At 42.9% G+C, this 20229-nt stretch overlaps 1 protein-coding gene across 2 annotated transcripts in view; it reads right to left on the bottom strand.

Moving 5' to 3' along the window:
• The window catches only part of LOC139574489 (short transient receptor potential channel 3-like), a 47238-nt gene that overhangs the window by 19131 nt on the left and 7878 nt on the right, over positions 1-20229 (bottom strand). Inside the window, exons 2-5 of one of the 2 annotated variants that reach the window (XM_071399130.1) lie at positions 18324-19098; positions 17740-17790; positions 15070-15255; positions 2086-2250 (exon numbers count right to left, since the gene is read on the bottom strand). In XM_071399130.1, coding sequence (XP_071255231.1) covers positions 2086-2250; positions 15070-15255; positions 17740-17790; positions 18324-19098 — 1177 coding nt within the window. The remainder of the gene's footprint in view (positions 1-2085; positions 2251-15069; positions 15256-17739; positions 17791-18323; positions 19099-20229) is intronic. The other variant, XM_071399131.1, reaches the window with a different exon arrangement.

Genomic DNA, 20229 nt, shown 5'->3' on the forward strand with positions numbered 1-20229 from the left:
GGTAAAACAACCACATCATAGCAAGTAAAACCTTCAGGTGAGATCGGTGGGATGCACAGGGAGAATTCAGTCAATAAGAAGTCTCTGGAGTAACTATGCTGCAACCACCTCAACCTATACTACAAATCAGGATAGTTAGCCAGCTAATTTGCCTACACATCCTAAAATAATGTATCTTTTTCTTTTAAAGATAAGCTTGAAATGGGCTTGGTCTAATTTTCTCAACAACAAAAAACACATATGTACGTTTAGCTTTCTTAATGAACCAGACAATCAACAGTTATTTCTGTTTGTTTATCAAAGTTATCTGGCTAACTCCTTGAACCTGCGTTGTAATATACCTGTCAGATGAAATTAGTTGGTTGAAAAGTATGGAGAAAACTATGCTACAGCCACCTCAACCTGCTTGAAATTAGTTTGTTGTTAAGTCTGGAGAAACTTCACAACAAACACAAATCAATTCAGTTTAGGTGGTCGAATCAATTGATTTAAACTTTTTGGTTTCGGTCATGATCTATACAACTGAAAAGCTACTACTAGTCCTAATCCTAACCAATCAATTGGCCAAGGCATTCCTGAAAAACAAATCGAAGTGTTCTCAAGGTGCCACCTCTAAATAAACATGATGCCAGCAATAGTAATGATGCCAACAACCCAAACTGGCATCGTGCCCGCACCACTAACCCATTAACATGCCCAGCTGTTGCTCTGCTTCTCTCCATTCCTCTTATAGCCCTCAATGATTAAAACACACATTGTTAGTCTTGGCTTTATGAGAGGGTAAACAACGTCCCTAAAGATAGAAAATGTAACACTTACATTTAATTGGAGCGTTGCGAGAGACTCTCGTTATACTACTGAAACTTAAGACTTATCCATAAATGTAGTGCAGGGTAAGTGAATATATAAACAAACAAGCACACTACACCCTATTTATTTACCCTCACACTCCTATACTATTTATTTACCTTCACACTCCTAGACTATTTATTTACCCTCACATTCCTAGACTTTTTATTTACCCTCACACCACTAGACTACTTACCCTTACACACCTAGACTTATTTACCCTCACACTCCTATACTTATTTACTTTAATCACAGGTGGCTGTAAATGTCTGTTTTACTTTTCAATGGGAAGTTTGGGTAATGGAACCATATATATGTAATTCTATGGGCTAGAAACAATACTCTTCATATACTCTGGTTTGAGTTGAGATAAATGAACGGAACACAATTGGTGAATTTTGTCCCAACACTGCCTCCGTATTTCACTTTGAACTCTACAGCCTGGTTATGCTCCAGTTGATCTACCTGAGAGGTTCTGAGTGGCAGGAATGATGGCAGTGGGTGGCCCTGCATGCCAGATTTCTATCTATACTCTCTTGGCAGACATTACATGTCACATTGCAAAACAATCATCAATTAATCAAATTAAATCAATCACATTTATTTTCTAAAGCCTTTTTATATCAGCAGTTGTCACAAAGTGCGATACAGATTCCCAGCCTAAAACCCCAAAGAGCACTGTGCAGAGGCACAGTGGCTGTGAAAAACTCCCTAGAAAGGAATGAACCTAGGAAGAAACCTAGAGTGGAACCAGGCTCCAAGGGGTGGCCAGTCCTCTTCTGGCTGTGTTGGGTAGAGATTATAGCGGGGAAACTGCCAGGTCCGTTTGCGATATTACAACAAAGACGTTACGTCAAACAACGAACACCTCTGACATCATTGCACATAATTTCACGCAAGATAGAACAGCAGAGTATGTACTGTGAGTTTTTTCTCCACGATGCTGGAGGCGCATTTTCTCAAAATAAAAACAATAACAAATCTGCCAATTTTGGATTCCAACTACAAGGCCAGATTGTTCTTCAAGACGTCCAAACGTTCAAAGATGACCAGCGGGGTCAAATAATAACCAGAGGGGTTAAAGAGGGTGCAACAGTTCAACATATCAGCGTGCACGTGCATACGAGCGTTTGTGCAGTTTTGTAAACAAACATACTCCATCAACATTTCTCTGACTACAACTACAAAGGGTAAGCGAAAGTCAGCGGGGTATGTCAGTGAACGTGGTACTCTTACCCGACTGCAAGGGGCAAACCAGTAACCCACAGCCAGCAGGGGCAGACCCAGGGCCACAGCCACCACCACCAGGCACTTCACAGCGATGGTCTGCTCCCTTAGGCCCGACAGGTTCTCATACCAGATCGTCAGCAGCTGCTGCTGGCAGTTGGGGTGTGCCACGAACTGTGGGGGAGAAGAGAGAAAACAGGAAATGAGATGTAATGTTTAAGTTAATGCAATCGGGAAGCAGCCTGGGGAAGCAGGGATGAGCTATATACTGTCTTTATAATAGAGATAATAAAATGGGAAAGCAGTCTAGGGAAGCAAAGAGGCTGAGTGGCAGACCTGGTTCATCCTCTACACTGCCACTCCGTTTAGTCTGGACAATGAGGATGAAAACCCAGTTCTGAATCTATTCTGTAGGCACCAGGTGGACACCAGATAAAAGGGGACTGCGGAGTGGAGGCACCAGTCATTGGTTGGTCATTTGCATTTTAAGTGGGCCTATAGTGTGTGTCTATGTGCGTGTGTGTGTGTAATCACATTAACAGGCTTGATCAAATCTGGGGAAATACATTACGCTCTCGTCAACGGTGGCTGCTGTGGGAAGATTTGGGTAGGTGGTGTTCCCTGTCTGAGTAATGGAAGTTTTCAATCAAAAGCTACTGAGCCATTAATGAACTGAACAGTTCTCTCTGTGGGTTTTCTTGACACCGTCTGCCAGCCCAGTCAATCCATAACCATTTTATAATAGCAAACGTTTGGTTATTTGCTTTGTAAAGGCCTAATACTACAAGATAAGAACATTAACCAGTGTCAAGGGGATGTAAAAAGTTTGAGTTGCCATGTTCATTCTAATATGGGAACAAACAGACATGCAATTCCAATTGAAGAAAGAAATCATGGACGGGAATGGTGGCCATTTCCTGTGATTTAAATGGGATTGACCCTCAAACTGTTGCTCCCAGGTACTTTGAGAATAACTTTGAGATACAGACTAAATTAATTATGGGTCAGAGAGAGGTGCATTGCCACCTGTAGCAAGAAACAAGCTCCATTCTCAAGTGTGCAATGTGTTCTGAATGGAACCCACTAGGTTAATGAATAACAAACATCTGTGCCTTTGGGTTTTTAATGTCATGGTTGTGCTACATCGGCTCCCCCTTTTTGCTACAAGGCTAGCAATGACTGAATTGGAAAATATGGCCAATTAATTATGCTGTTGAATGAGGAATCGAGGCAAAGCCAGAACGGCTATGAATAATGAGCAGTGAGTCTATTATTATCGATTCTTTGGAGAGGGCGAGCCGTGTGGCATTGGGATGATTTTTCAGTGTACAAAAAAATCATGGGACAAGAACGAGATGCAGAAGAGTTGAGGTGAACATTAACCTGCCAGTAACAGGATAAGGACATTTTAAAACACTTCATGTGAGAAAATCTGGGCAAAAATCAATAGGTAGAAACTCAATATCTGTCAGGGGTAGCAAGCTACAGTAGGTGTTCAAAAGCTCTAATGGTGGTTTGGGTCATCCTGAAAGATGTCACTTTGCCTTACAGTTTTTCAAAAGCTTTTAAAAGCTATTTATCATGATGGAATGGTATTTTATACAATTTTATACGGTGCCAACTAATGATTCAACTTGCTATGCAACTCCTTATGATTTAATTAATTTTATGCATTATCTAACCTTTCGAATGCCATTTTACAAGCTAACTGTAATGGCATGTGTTTTGTTTCAGTTGTCTGAAGTACCAACTAAAGATTCAACTTGCTGTACAACTCCGTTTTCAGTTAATCCTTTTATTTTTTTATGATTCATTTAAACTTGTGAGTCACACTGACATGCAAATCTGTTTTTCAAGCGCGCCCTGGGCAACAGGCAGCAACATAATCATACATACAAATAAACTATAATGACAATATAACAACCAGGGTTGGGGAGTAATAGATTACGTGTAATCAGTTACATGTAAGGGATTACAAAAAAAACAGTAAATGTAATCCGTTACGTTACCAGCAATAATATTGTAATCAGATTACAGATACTTTTGAAAAACTAGATGATTACTTCGAGGATTACTTTTAAATACAGAAAGGATGTTTAACACGTCTCTGTTTTCTCAATGACATTCAAATCAGCATTGAAAAAAGGCGCAAGTTTAAGGTGGTTCCACCTGAGCGAGTCTGACCACAAGTCAGAGACCAGTATGATGACACACCAAATGTGTTTGATGGATCGTGTGAAAAGAGCAGGAATAGGCTTTTGTAGGCTACAGTCCAAACTATGTCTTCCAATGTTGCAACTGCTGTCAGCATTCAAAGATTATCCAATTTGAATAAACGCTAAGGTTTACGATGACAGCAGTGTCTACAGCGATACGGATATCACTTATTATTGGTATCTACCATCGCGCATTGATGTGAAATACACTGCTGCTCTCTCACTTAGCTATTTGCGCCTTACGGATTGTGGTTGTTGTGGATGGCTGTTCACAGATCTTAATGTGTATTTGAACCCAATAATGGTTGAATTCAAGAAGTTTAAGCTGCCTATCAAACATTGTTTCTGAAACCAGTGGACAGCCAGTGAAAAATGCGCTCCTGCAACATCTAACTGACACATGCTCAAACTCGCACACTTCTGATAGACTTAAAGGGGCTATCTGTAGTTGCTACATCCATTTTTGGACTTATAAATTCTATATATTTATGTAAAGACATAATTTAACCGTATTATTATATGTAGTAGAAAGCGATAGGTTAGAAGAAGCCTACATAACCAACCCATAAAGTAAAATGGAACATCCATATATGGCCAGTTATGTACATTTTAACATTGATTTAACCTGCAATAGATGTCGTTCAATTGGTAACATACAATTTTGTCTTCTTCTAATGCCTCTTAAGGGGAAAGTAATCTAAAAGTAACTGAATTTAATCAGATTACGTTACTGAGTTTGGGTAATCCAAAAGTTACGTTATGGATTACAATTAGAAAGTAACCTACCCAAGCCTGACAACAACAACCATAAAACCGCAAGTCACAGTGATGACACCAAACACTCAGCATCATTAACATAGCAAGTGCACACAGAGCCGGAAGATATATTGACTTTAGTTAGCCATTTATATTCAACTATCTGAACTATTTGGAAAAGTTGCAATTAAAAAAATTTGGCACTGGTCTTTCCACTTTAACCAATTATATGCATTAACCCTAGATAACTATTTGTTTTGAAGCCACCGCGCAGCCATCTTGGTACTCCTACTCCAGTGTAAAAAAAATATTTTGGACGGTATAGAAATGCATTTATTAATGTCTACTTTTGTTTTCCATATATTCCTAAAATATATATATATTTAGAGAGTAATAATGTTACTGTAATACATACAATTTTGTCCTTGAAAGATTATATTGAAAGACTGTAGAATTCCATTAATTCCTATGGAGGACTGCGCTTTCTGAGGAGTACCAATATGGCTGACCGGTGGCTTCAAAGCCTTTCACTGGCCATTACATAGCATAAGCAAACCAGGGTTTATACACATCATTTGATTTTAAATGCGCCCACCAGAGGGCAATGCCGCCCCTATTTCGATGTCATTTTTGTTTAGGTTCCACCTCCGAAGAAAGATGCAGGCTACACATACATATTCACGAATTGGGGGAGGGAAATAATGTTGTAATGACTTCCACCTCGAGTGATCGAGAAACATCAACAAATAGGCAATTGACAGCTGTTAGTGTAGCTAGGTAGCATGCTAACCTTAGCTAGCCATCTTATTAACCTTATCTAGCTAGCTAACGTTATCTGTTGTTGCTGTCTTTTTTCAAACTACACTGTATTCAAAGGATTAGCCAGCTGGCTAAGCTGGTTCTACTGGAGTTGTCATTAGCATAATAGGGAAAACTTCACCACAGATGGAAATCTTTGACTTCACCACAGATGGAAACCAGTATCTTTGACTTCACCACAGACGGAAACCAGTGTCTTTGACTTCACCACAGACTGAAACCAGTATCTTTGACTTCACCATCTATTGTTATCTCCAAAGTTTTGGCATCTTCCATAAGAGACATGTGTTTTTCTACATTATAAGGGACATGTTGAAACTGGCAGGCTTCAGCTGCGGTACAGCAAAGCCAAGTCAGCCGTGCTCATGTTTCTCACAGGGGAAGTGAAATGATAAGCTACAATTACTTTGCTCATGATGCATGTCGCAAATGACATGTAACAACACCCTGAGTGCATCAGACACAAAACACCAACACAAATGTTACAACAGAACAGCAAAATTGATAAACAAGTTCCTTGAATGTTATTTTGCAGGTGCCTGTTCATTTAAGCTGATAGACGTGGTATATCCGACCATGTACCACGGGTTTGACAAAACATTTATTTGTACTGCTCTAATTACGTTGATAACCAGTTTATAAAATATCAATAAGGCACCTCGGGGTTTGTGGTATATGGCCAATATACAACCAATATACCATGGCTAAGGGCTGTATCCAGGGACTCCGCGTTGCGTTGTGCGAAGAACACCTCCTAGCTGTGGTATATTGGCCATATACCACACCCCCTCGTGCCTTATTGATATTTTATAAACTGGTTATCAACGTAATTAGAGCAGTAAAAATAAATGTTTTGTCAAACCCGTGGTACATGGTCGGATATACCACGTCTGTCAGCCAATCAGGATTCAGGGCTCAAACTATCCAGTTTATAATATAGGATAGACGCTGGCTGCACCAATCAAAGCAATGAAGCATGTAGTGAAGCATTCATGTTGGGGCGACGGGGGAGCATGGATGCAAAGTGCAATCACACAAATGTATATATTTATATATATATTATTTATTTCAATACAGACTAGCTAAAAAAAGTAGGTTGAATGTATAAATGATCCATGTTCAATTTCTGTAAAAAAAAAAGTAGAGGTGAAAAAAACATACGTTTGCACCCTCTATTTTCATTTGTTCCACGGCTCAGGCGGCCAAGTGTTGGCTACGGCGAAAAGCTGTTTGGTTCAGTTGAGACTCGCAAAGAGGAAGGACTTTGCAGGTGTTTCTGATTAATTAACAATGCCATGCTGGTGGGTGGTAACGTTAAAATAAAACCCAGCCCTGGAAAGAAACGTAGACTGAAAAGTATTAGCCGTCATATCATTGCCACAGAAAAAAGTCCCCACTTCAAGCCCAAATATATCATACTCAGTGGTGGAAAAAGTACCCAATTGTCATACTTCATTAAAAGTAAAAATACCTTAATTGAAAATGACTGAAGTAAAAGTGAAAGTCACCAGTAAAATTCTACTTGAGTAAATGTAAAAAAAAAAAAAAAGTTTTAAATATACTTAAGTATCAAAAGTAAATGTAATTGCTAAAATATACTTATGTATCAAAAGTAAAAGTATAAAAGTATATATCATTTCACATTCCTGTCACGCCTACTCCCACTCCCTCTCTCTGGCGCTCGACGTTGCCGGTCCACTGCACCCTATTCAGTAGATGACTGCGCGAGGAGGTCCAGATGCATTTGGCGTGCCGGGACAACAACCTTTCCTTAGACATGCTCATCGCGATGGCCATCCATCTGGACAACCTTCTTCGGGAGCGCCGGCACCTCACTCTCCTCGCCCTCCTCCTTTGTTCGTTTTGAGGCAGATCCTGAACCCATGGAGGTAGTTGCCACACACCTCTCCGTGGCAGAGCAGCGTCGCCGGAGACAGCTGGGGCTGTGTCCAGATTGCGGCCAGGAGGGGCACCAGCTTCAGCCGTGTCATTGGCCCGTGTTTTGGGACGTATATGTGGATATCCGCCAGTCTCTGGAGAGGGAACCCTCTCCTGCTACCTGCCCTCTTGAGCACATCTATGTCCCCACAGGGGTAAGAGACCGACTGTTGACCTGGGTGCACACATCCCTCACCGCTGGACACCCAGGTAACACCTGCACCATTATCTCTGCAAAGTACTGATGGTCCACCTTTGCGCAGGATGTCACCCGCTTTGTCAACTCCTGCTTCGTATGTGCCCAAACCAAATATCCCCGGGACACGCTCCAGCAGGGAAACACCTTCCCATGCCTCAGCGGCTTTGGTCCCATCTGTCCATAGATTTTTTGACTGATCTCCCTCCGTCTGATGGTTTCACCACTATTATGGTTGCTGTGGACAGATTCTCTAAATCCTACCATTTTATCCCTCTCTCTGGTCTCCCTACCCACCCTCCAGGTTGCTGAGGCACTCTTCCAGCAGGTCTTCAGGGCCTATGTAGGGCCTACTATGGCCTTCCAGAGGACATCATCTCCGACCATGGCCCCCAATTCACGTTGCGGTTATGAAGAGCTTTCTTGGAGAAGATGGGGGCCGTGGCCAGCCTCACATCCAGGTACCGGCCTCAGTCCAACGGGTAGGTGGAGAGGACCAACCAGAGGAAGGGGAGGTTCCTTAGGAGTCACTGCCAGGACTGGCAGGTGGAGTGGGCCTGGTTCCTTCCCTGGGCTGGGTACGCCCAGAACTCACTTTGTCACTCCTCCACTGGGTAGACTCCCTTCTAGTGCGTCCTGGGATATCAGCCGGCCCTGGCCTCGTGGACCCTGAGCCAGACCGAAGCCCCTGTGGTGGATGAGTGGTTCCGGCGCGCAGAGGAAGTTAGGAACACTGCCCACGTGAGGCTAAAGCATGCCGTCCGCCGCCAGAAGGAGCAGGTGGACCATCACCGAAGTGAGGCTCCAGTGTTCCATCATGGTGATCGCGTTTGGTTCTCCACCAGGAACTTCCCGCTCCGCCTGCCTTGCCAGAAGCTGTAGGTCCAAAGGGCGCTGTTGTGTCCTGGACCCCAACATCCTGGACCCCAACATCGTCCGGGATTTCCATCTCCGCCATCCGGACCTCTACTCGCCCTTGGGGCCGTACTCCTGGCCAGCATCGTCCTGCGGCTGGAGCCTTTGCGTTGGTGGGGGGGACTGTCACGCCTACTCCCACTCCCGCTCCCTCTCTCCAGCGCTCGGTGTCGGCGGTCTACTAACCACCAGTCCAGGCACCATCATTACGCACACCTGCTCCACATCATTACGCACACCTGGACTTTATTATCACCTTGATTACGCTCCCTTTATTTAGCCCTCAGTAGCCTCAGTTATCAGGCAGTATTGGTTTTGTTCACGTTCAGTATATTTCTCTTGTTTTGTTTATCTGCCTTGTTCATGTTTATTAAACTCACCTTCTGCACCTGCTTCCTGATACGTTACAATTCATTATATTACACTGACTAGATGGCAAGATTTTCTTGTTATTTAAATTTACGGATAGCCAGGGCACACTGCAACACTGACACAATTTACAAACAAAGCATTTGTGTTTAGTGAGTCCGCCAGATTAGAGTTAGTAGAGATGACCAGGGATGTTCTCTTGACAAGTGTGTGAATTGGTCAAAAAGAATTATGCTGCTAAGCATTTGAAATGTTCCGAGTCCTTTTGGGTGTCAGGGAAAATGAATGGAGTAAAAATAACATTATTTTCTATAGGAATGTAGTGGAGTAAAAGTAAATTACAGATACCCCCACCTCCCTGACCAAGACCCTTCTCCCCCGATTGTCCGGGCGGCCAGTTCTAGGAAGAGTCTTGGTTGTTTCCAAACTTCTTCCAGTTAAGAATGATGGAGGCCACTGTGTTCTTGGGGACCTTCAATGCTGCAGAAATGTTTTGGTAACTTTCCCCAGATCTGTGCCTCGACGCAATCCTGTCTCGGAGCTTTACGGACAATTCCTTCAACATCATGGCTTGGTTTTTGCTCTGACATGCACTGTCAATTGTGGGACCTTATATAGACAGGTTTGTGCTTTTCCAAATCTTGTCCAATCAATTGAATTTACCACAGGTGGACTCCAATTAAGTTGTAGAAACATCAAGTATGATCAATGGAAACAGGATGCACCTGAGCTCAATTTCGACTCTCATAGCAAAAGGTATGAATACTTATGTACATTTCTGTTTTTATTTTCAATAAATCTGCAAAAATCTCTAAAAAGGTGTTTTGCTTTGTCATTATGGGGTATTGTGTGTAGACTGCTCAGGATTATTTTTTTTAAAATCCATTTTAGAATAAGGCTGTAACAAAATGTGGAAAAAGTCAACGTTCTTAATACTTCCCGAAGGCACTGTAAATACTATACACCACTGATCATACTTTGACTAAAACAATAACTTATTGACTTCAATTGTTGTGCACCCTCATGGGTAAGCTCTGTGCATCGTCTTTAAGTTGCAAAACAGTGAATTTCCGCTTATGGGCTTTTAACAAAAGGAGCAAATGGTCATTTGGTAAATAAATAGACTGACTAGTCAAAAAACAGCTTCACCTTAACATCAGTAAGGAGGTGATTGTGGACTATAGGAGAAAGAGAGGAGAGCAAGCCCCCATCCACATCGACGGGGTTGTTGTGGAGCGGGTCGAGAGCTTCAAGTTAATTTGCGACTACATCACTAAGGACTTAACATGGTCCACACACCCTTCCCTCTCAAGAAGCTGAAAACATTTTGCTGGACAAAATAGATCTTTATGTGTTCAGTCAATCAGGGCATTCTATCTGTGTTCATGGCACAGCTAGGTCACATCTTGGGGATGTCAATCATGGCATTCTATCTGTGATCCTGGCACAGCTAGGTCACATCCCGGGGAGGTCAATCATGGTATTCTACCTATGGTCATGGCACAGCTAGGTCACATCCTGGGAGGTCAATCATGGCATCCTATCTGTGGTCATGGCACAGCTAAGTCACATTCTGGGGAGCTGGATCCAGATGACTCAATGTTCCTGAGGGGAAACGCGGCACACACAATCAGGATTCCCCTCCATGTGTTACCCCTTAGAGTGTGAAGAGCGCCAGCTCCAGTTTGCATCTCTGCTGCAGATTAGGAAAATGTAATTTGGGGGCTTGTGAAATAGCAAAGCACTCCCTCAGGCTGGATCCATTGACAATAGGGAGAGAGGATGTTGCTTGCAAATGTATTTCTCAAGTGGCAGCCTGAGGCTGAGATACACTGTAAATGCACTACACTGCTTATGGGATTTGGCACTACCTCAAATGCCTCCTTATCATTCTGATATGGTGTTAAGAATTCCACCTGGTTGCTTAAAGAGATTCTCTGGTACTTTTGTATGCTTTTTAGCCAGTAGTTCTTAAAGTAGCATACTATGTCACATACACTATGTACACAAAGTATGTAGACACCCCTTCAAATTAGTGGATTCGGCTATTTCAGCCACACCCGTTGCTGTCATGTATATAAAATCGAGCACACAGCCATCCAATATCCACAGACAAACATTGGCAGTAGAATGGCCTTACTGGAGAGCTCAATAACTTTCAATGTGGCACCGTCATAGGTTGCCACCATTCCAACAAGTCAGTTCATCAAATGTATGCTCTGCTAGAGCTGCCCTGGTCAACTGTAAGTGCTGTTATTGTTAAGTGGAAACGTCTAGGAGCAACAACGGCTCAGTCGCGAAGTTGTAGGCCACACAAACTCACAGAATGGGACCCGTCAAGTGCTGATGTGTGTGCCCCGTAAACATCCTCTGTCCTCAGTTGAAACACTCACTACCAAGTTCCAAACTGCCTCTGGAAGCAACGTCAACACAAAAAGTGTGCGTCGGGAGCTTCATGAAATGGGTTTCCATTGCCGAGCAGCTGCACACAAGTCTAGGACCAACATGCGCAATGCCAAGGATCGGCTAGAGTGGTGTAAAGCTCACCACCATTGGACTCTAGAGCAGTGGAAACGCATTCTCTAGAGTGATGAATCATGCTTCACCAACTAGCAGTCCAACGGACAAATCTGGGTTTGGCGGATCCCGGGAAAACCCTACCTGCCCCAATGCATAGTGCCTGTAAAGTTAATGTTAAAGTTAAGTTAACTGTAAAGTTAATGGTCTGGGGCTGTTTTTCATGGTTCGGGAAAGGCCCCTTAGTTCCAGTAAAGAGAAATATTAACGCTCCAGCATAGAATGACATTTTAGACGATTCTGTGCTTCCAACTTTGTGGCAACAGTTGGGAAAGGCCCTTTCCTGTTTCAGCATGACAATGACCCTTGCACAAAGCGAGGTCCATACAGAAATGGTTTGTTGAGATCGGTGTGGAAGAACTTGACTGGCCTGCAGAGAGCCCTGACCTCGACCCCATCGAACACCTTTGGGATGAATTGGGATGAATTGTAACGCCGACTGTGAGCCAGTCCTAATCACCCAACATCAGTGCTCGACCTCGCTAATGCTGGTGGCTGAATAGATGCAAGTCCCCACAGCAATGTTCCAACATCTAGTGGAAAGCCTTCCCAGAAGAATGGAGGCTGTTCTAGCAGCAAAGGGGGGACCACCTCCATAGTAATGCCCATGATTTTGGAATGAGATGTTCGACGAGCAGGTGTCTACATACTTTTGGTCATGTAGAGTATGTGCAGATATGTGCACCACGTGATTGCGCTCACTCGCTCCGCTGTGTGTGCATCTTGCTAGCTGTCACTCAAATGGCAAGGGCTGAAGCTCATTGGCTAGAACTCAAATTGCTACGGGGCTGGCCCACGTGGGGGGAAATGTAGGGAAAATGGCTTAGCACAGCTTCCAGAAAAATAGTCACTTTTAAACTAGGGATTTTGTGGCTAATTTAGGGAAGACATTAATTCTGCTCATATATTATGCATGTATGAACTACACATTGACACATCCAGCTCAAAGTGTGAGGTTTAAAAATACTTAGTAGTCGCCAAAGTTCTGGAGCAAGTCTTTAATAAATGGTGTTTTCTTGGCCAGGGCCCTTATGTACCAGGCCTTTCAGAGTAGGAGTGCTGATTCACGGTCAGTTTTGAATAAGATTACATGGTGTAACGATGACGCTGTGAGTCGAGAAGCAGGTGCAACGTTTAATAAATCAACAAACATGAAACGAGACAGCGTAGCATGAACACAGGAATGATACCGACTGAGGAATGAACGTAAGGGAGGGACAGATAAAGGGGAGGTAGTAATGATGACGGTAATGGAGTGCAGGTGTGAATCATAATGATCTGCAGGTGCGCGTAATGATGGATGCCAGGTGTACGTAATGATGAATCCCAGGACCGGTGGTTACTACTCCGGCAACGTCAATGTCGGAGGGGAGGAGCAGGAGTAGACACATGGACAGGGGGGCCTGATCCTAGATCAGCACTCTTACTCTGAGACACTTGAACCATATGGCCCTAGGTGGAGGAGGAGACCATCCTTTACCATGGTGGAGGAGGAGACAACGTCCTTTACCATGGTGGAGGAGGAGACAACGTCCTTTACCATGGTGGAGGAGAAGACCATCCTTTACCATGGTGGAGGAGGAGACCATCCTTTACCATGGTGGAGGAGGAGACCATCCTTTACCATGGTGGAGGAGGAGACAACGTCCTTTAACATGGTGGAGGAGTCAACATCCTTTATCAAGGTGGAGGAGACAACATCCTTTACCATGGTGGAAGAGGAGACAACATCCTTTACCATGGTGGAGGAGGAGACAACGTCCTTTAACATGGTGTAGGAGACAACATCCTTTATCAAGGTGGAGGAGACAACATCCTTTACCATGGTGGAAGAGGAGACAACATCCTTTACCATGGTGGAGGAGGAGACAACATCCTTTACCATGGAAGAGGAGACAACATCCTTTACCATTGTGGCCACGGCTGCTAATTAATCAATCACGTTAATGTCGGTTTCAATTCCATCATGCATTTATACCTCAATGAACCTCACACATTATGGCAAGAAGAAGGCCTTAGTGAGGTATTAGTTATTGTCAAAATCTAATCTTTTAAAATTGCAGTGTATGATGGCCCCTTTATGCAGGGAGTGCAGCACTTTTATCCATGCCATTTAACTGTCAGCTTGATTAACATCACATCACCGGACGACCTTGAGCGCAGGAAATCCCACAGAGTAGGCAAAGCTCACCCAGTCCTATGATTAATAATACTGTACTAAGAAGTTTGCTGGCTGCCTCCAATTCAGGGTAATTTTGCTGCACTAAAAAGCTGACTGACTAACTGACTGGCTGGCTGGCACATAACATACATGTGACTGGCTCAGCTGGCTGGCATATAACCTACACGTGATTGGCTGGCTGGCTGACTGGCACGTAACATACATGTGACTGGCTTGGCTGGCTGGCTGGTTGGCACATAATATACATGTGATTGGCTGGGTGGCTGGCTGGCATATAACACACATGTGACTGGCTGGCTGGCTAACTGGCACATACCATACATGTGACACTGGATTAACTTGTAACTATAATCATATACATTCAATACGTTGATTTTGACTTGGTTGACATATTGCTGTGTTACTTGTAGACACTCTGAACAGGAAGGTTATGTTTAGTCATTAGTTGAACTTTGAGGTACAGCACAGTGGTTTCCACTACAACATAAAGTCGTTCTGGCAAAAAAACTAAAGCAAGCAGCAGTGAATCAATGAAAATGTCTGACTGTTGCAAAAGGTGTAGTGCCAAAATGTTGATGCTAAATGGATGGATACTGTAGATAGTGTCACAAAAGAAGCCCTGTTGAGTTGGAAGGGGTGATCGCAGGTGAATACTGTAGGCAGGGCCAGTGAAGACGGGTAGAAGAGGTATGGATGCAGGTCTGGTACACAGGCAAGTAGCAATGGAGGCACTTTGATGTAAAGTGGCGTGTCCTGGGAATCATTTTGAATGAACTACAGTATATTCTAAATTCTAGAAATAACTTACAAGCTAGAAAATGAGGTGTGATGTGAGTCCAACCAAGTGGTTACTTTTTGTTTGCTTCACTTCTACAGGACAGCCTGGATATGTTCAGCATTCAACCAATAAGAGATCACCAGTCAGAGAGAGTTTACATGGGAAGAGTTAATGCCTGTTGAAGTATTGAGAAGTCAACTACAGGTCTAGGCCTGAGGATAGATAAAGGAAACTGTTAGCTACTTACCTTTTTCACCTCGTACTTGATGGCCAGTTTGACCCTGCTCAGGAGAGAGCGAAGGCCCTGCCCCGACTCCTTCTCAGCAGTAACATCTCCATTCAAAATGGCTTCCACTTCCTCTGTGTCCCGACAGAGGTCCAGCACTCCCACTACAAAGTCCTTACACTGCATAGACAGCTTGCGATAGTCATTCTGGACAGAGAGAAAAACAGGTTAGAGTCAAGTCAGCTACTGGAGACAGGGAAAGGCAAACTCGTTGGCTTAAATCTCAATTACAAAGGTAACGTGACACGAACAGAATATAAACTCAGTGATATTTTTTCAGCAAACATTATGTTATAGAAGATATACAGTAATAGTGAAACAAAATACTTATGTTTCTCTGAAAACACTTTTAGCATTTCTGAATAAGTAATGGGTCCACTAGTGGTGACCCAATGGGGATATCTGTGTGTAATGATCTCGACATTAGCTGAACTCAAGAAAGGTTTGTATATCCACATGACATACAATTGTATTATTAAGTAAAAAATCGGAAATACATTTACATCTTAATACTGTGCAGGATAATAAAATGAATAATAAGGATTACAATAGCTCGGAAATGAATCTCCAAAAAATAAAACGTTCATAGAAATGTGGTGTTAATGTTACAATGTGAAATGTATTTTAACCCAAGCCCTATTTTCACAGGATTACTGTCACTATAGGAGGAGGTAAGGTAATGGAATTGTTATCTGAGTGCATCCGCAATTTTATTCTCGTGGAAGCAGTTATATTGGTAATTTCAGCATTCCTTAAATAGGCCTACATAATACTAGTCTAGTCCTTTGCGAAAAGACATCTCAGTGTTTTGATAAAATGACCGTGCTTGCCAGGTGACAAGATTGACTGTATTCAGCACAGTATTATAAAAGTATTTAATATCATTTTCTCCCTATTTATAGAAAGTATACAGTCGATATTGACGATACTGGCCTCAGTATTACTTGGTATCATATTTAAGCTGTTAATTGAACTTCTGGTCAACCATCCCTAGCTTAGATCACTCTACTTGTTGGAAAGAAATCCAACATTAATGTAATATATACTTTGTCTACAAGGGAGGAAGGGTCCATGCATGTTTCATTGGTATAATTCAAATATCAAGAAGAAGCAGTTTTGCAAATTAGGGGACACAAATGATACGTTTACACAAATGATACATAAACAGTTATACATATTGACAATGCATTTGAAATGCATGCAGTCTCATGATGAAACAGTAGTCTGAAACTTCTCTTGGTACAGCTGACTTTGTCCTTATAGCACACTGCCAAGCTGTAGCCTGTCCCTTTTACCTATGGTCATACTTACATATTGAATAACTCCAGAGTCACCACTTTTACTCACATTGTTGTTTAAACCTTGCTCTAAGAACACAATTAAAGACGCATTAAGCTAAAGGCTTATCTTTTGCTTTTAAATGTGCTGTTTGTCCTTATACTGAGAGTATTTAGTCTGGATTTAATTTCCAAGGAACAACTAGACTTTGCTCACCATGCATCTGTCACTTTGTTCATGTCTAGTGCTTTATTCTTTCTAATTGTGATGGATTGTCATAAACCATCTGTTCAAAGATACTTTTAAATACTGTGTTTGACAAGCCCAAACCCTACATTTTCAGTCACTCATAACTGAACATTGTGATCCAACTCTCAAGTGAAGCATTGCACCGTGTGAGCAATTTACTGCCTTTCATTCACTAGAACATGTTCCGATATACTTCTATCATCTCACTGCATCTCTCAGAGGGAGGCAAAAGGACAACTCAGAGAACAGATTGAAGAAAACAGGTATAAGGACAAAACACAATAAGCCCTGTATGAGGGCCCATATTGAGAGCTATGTGATGTGTTCTCTACGGAAATAGCTTTTCAGTTTCTTCTGCGTTAAATGTTGTATCAGACAAACCTGAAAATCCCAATAGGGGAAAGTTTTGATTTATGAGACAGGGTCAAACAAGCGTCCTCTTCTAAAATGTTCATTTACAAACACATTCAGTGTAGCTTGTTGCATCATACCAAGCTCGAAATGGTTGTTAATGTGTCATATGTTTAACAGCATGAAACACTCTAGTAAATGTGGGTAACTTAATAACAAGCTTTTGTGGCAATATAGTTCAGTGAACTCATCTTTACAATCAATTCAAATGAGACAAATAATCTATTCTTAAAGGAGAGGGCAGGTTTGTTTTTTGAAACACCACTGGTTTCCCTCTCCTCCATTAACAGCTCTGGAATTCACATCTGTCACAATGTTTATCTGCAGGCTGTGGCTAAACTGCAACTGTAGTCCCAAGTGGCGCAGCGGTCTAAGGCACTGCATTTCAGTACAAGAGCTGTCACTACAATCCCTGGTTTGAATCCAGGCTGTATCACAGCCGGCTGTGATTGGGAGTCCCATAGGGCGGTGCACAATTGGCCCAGCGTCGTCAAGGTTTGACCGGGGTAGGTCACTTATGTAAATAAGAATTTGTTCTTAACTGACTTGCCTGGTTAAATAAAAAAATATAATAATGCACAATCTGACAGTCAGCCAGATATGCTAAAAGACAGATTACCCTTGAAGTAACAGCAAGTAATTAGCCAGTGTTTTAATCAATCTCAATGAATTTATGTAGTTAAACATATTTACCAGGGAGAAGCAATTGTGCTGCGTGGTCTCTTTTTTATGGCTCTTTTTATCCTGGTGGCGACATCAGCATAACACACATACAGGTTGAAGATTCATTACATTACACAACATCGGTTTTAAATAAAAACATGAGGCTGAAATTAATGGAGTTGTTAATTAAGCAGAATCAACACATCGCTATTGTATACGACTTTACCTGATAACAATCCTCAATTTAGTTAGTACTATTCCATGTCAGAATTCCAAAGCATTCAAAACGATCAAATATTACACCTTCAAACTAAATGCAGAAAAACAAAGAGGATTACAGCTTCAAGCTAAATAAAGAAAGACAAACATGGTTAAGCCTTCAAGCTAAATAAAGAAAAACAAACATGGTTACACCTTCAAACTAAATGCAGAAAAAACAACAGTCAGCAAGCAGTTAGCTTCTGAGTAGGAGAAGGTTAGCAAAATTCTGTGAAATTTTCCCAAATTCCTAGGATTTCTGTAAAACCTAAGAATTCAGAAATAGATTTCTGAAAAACCTACGCATTTGGGAAAGTTTCAGAAAGTTTGCAACCCTGAGTGCAGTAGTGTCCTACCTTGAACTCCTTCTCGATGTTGGCCAACTTGGTCAGTTCGTTGCTGAGCTCCAACGCGGTGAGCACTGGGTCCTCGCTAGACAGTGACAGGTAAGCCGGGCTGGCCAGGCCCCGGTAGGCATTGATGCGTGAGCGTGAGTGGCTGAAAGCGTCTTTGCCCTGTTTCTCGGCACATTCTACACACTTGCAGAAGTAGTCGTGCGGCCGCTCGATGCGCGCGCCCTTCAGCAGCAGCATGTGCACCACCTCGTACTTCTGGCAGTGCGCAGACAGAATGATGGGGGTGATGTCGGGCGAGAAGCGCGTGCCATCCTCATCGTACGAGTAGAAGTCGTCGTCCTGCAGCTCGCACGGACTCCGTGTCAGTCGCTCGCTAGCCTGGAAGGATGGATGGGCCAAGATGGTTTCCACTATCCTGACATAGCCTTTTGAGATAGCCAGGAGCAGGGCGTCACCGATGCGCGCCAGGTTATCCCTCCGCAGGAGCAGTTCCGTCACCTCCAGGTGCTCGTTGCCCACCGCCAGCTGCAATGCATTCTGGCCCATGTAGTCCACGCAGTTGACATTGAGCGTGGTAGAGTCCTCCAGCATCTTGCGGACCACAGGGATGTTGCCATACTCTGCCGCATCCAGAAAGCGCTCTTCCTCGGCGGTCATGCTGGTGGTGCGGTCGTTGAACATGAAGGCCGGCCCGCGCATCTGCGGTCGACGACCCTTCTCCCGCGCCGCTGTCATCCGCCGGTGGGCGGGGAGCTCAAGTTCCGCCGCCGCTTTCCTTGCAGAGATGGAGAAAACGACATCATGGTTACTTCCTCTGTGAAGAGCTCTGACTTTTGCAAACATACTGACCACCAAGTTGTATTGACTACCAGCTATAAAGAACATTACCCATCCAGGATAATAAAGATGACCTACTCTACCAGTCAAAACCAGTCAACTATAAATGGACTCAACTTCCATTGTAGGCCTGTTTTACAAAGTCTACAAAACCACCCTTCACCATTCAAAGAGACTAGTGCTATAAGATCAGAGATTGCAAAGCATGCTTGCATTTTGAATTATGTTGCGTTCTGGCATAAGGGCTTATCTAGGGCATCATGTTTGGTGTCTGCACCGTTTGTTGTTCCTTGACCCATAGCCACGTCATCCCACCACCCCATGCCATCCCTACGTTCACAACAGAGTGGAGAGTGGCAGCAGTGTATTCATTAGAGCCCAGCACCAAGCCACCCCAGCAGTCTCAGTGAAAAGTGCAGTGACAGAGTGCCCCACAGACTGTGGAAGAAATCCTTCTGGCGTTAATAGCATTTTAATGAAACACAACAGATGCCTGGGTGATACAACTACAGGTTGCACTAACATATCAGGGGTTTCTGTGCCAGGTTTCAAACCAAGCAACTGCTCCTGCCAGAGATGAGAGCCATAGTCATAAAGCACATGTTGGAATACTTGTTTTTGATAGTGGATTAATAATACCCAGGGTATTTGGGAAGTATTTGACAACAATTGGTAATTGAGTAATAGTAGTTGGTCCAAAAAATTGGAATGAACTTGACATTTATTATTTAACCAGCCCACCTCAACTGACCAAATAATGCTTGATATGAAAATACACATTTATCAAATTTAATTAATAGACAATTCCACTGATTCAATTCGGTTCCATTCCCTCTCCCTTTATAGCCGACCAATTCAACTCAAGTCCAGTTTTGATTAAAAACATCAAACCCAATTTCAAGTCAATTACAGCTGCTATTACTACTTCTCTATAGATAAGAGCACTGTCATTCCACTGTCCTTGGTTGACAGATGGGTAATGCTAGTCAGTTTGGCACACAAGGTAGGCTCCCTATCTCCCCCTCTCCATACCTCTACTGAAGGAATAATACTGAAACTCATTTCCACC

This window comes from Salvelinus alpinus, chromosome 4, assembly GCF_045679555.1.
Source record: "Salvelinus alpinus chromosome 4, SLU_Salpinus.1, whole genome shotgun sequence".
NCBI lineage: Eukaryota > Metazoa > Chordata > Actinopteri > Salmoniformes > Salmonidae > Salvelinus > Salvelinus alpinus.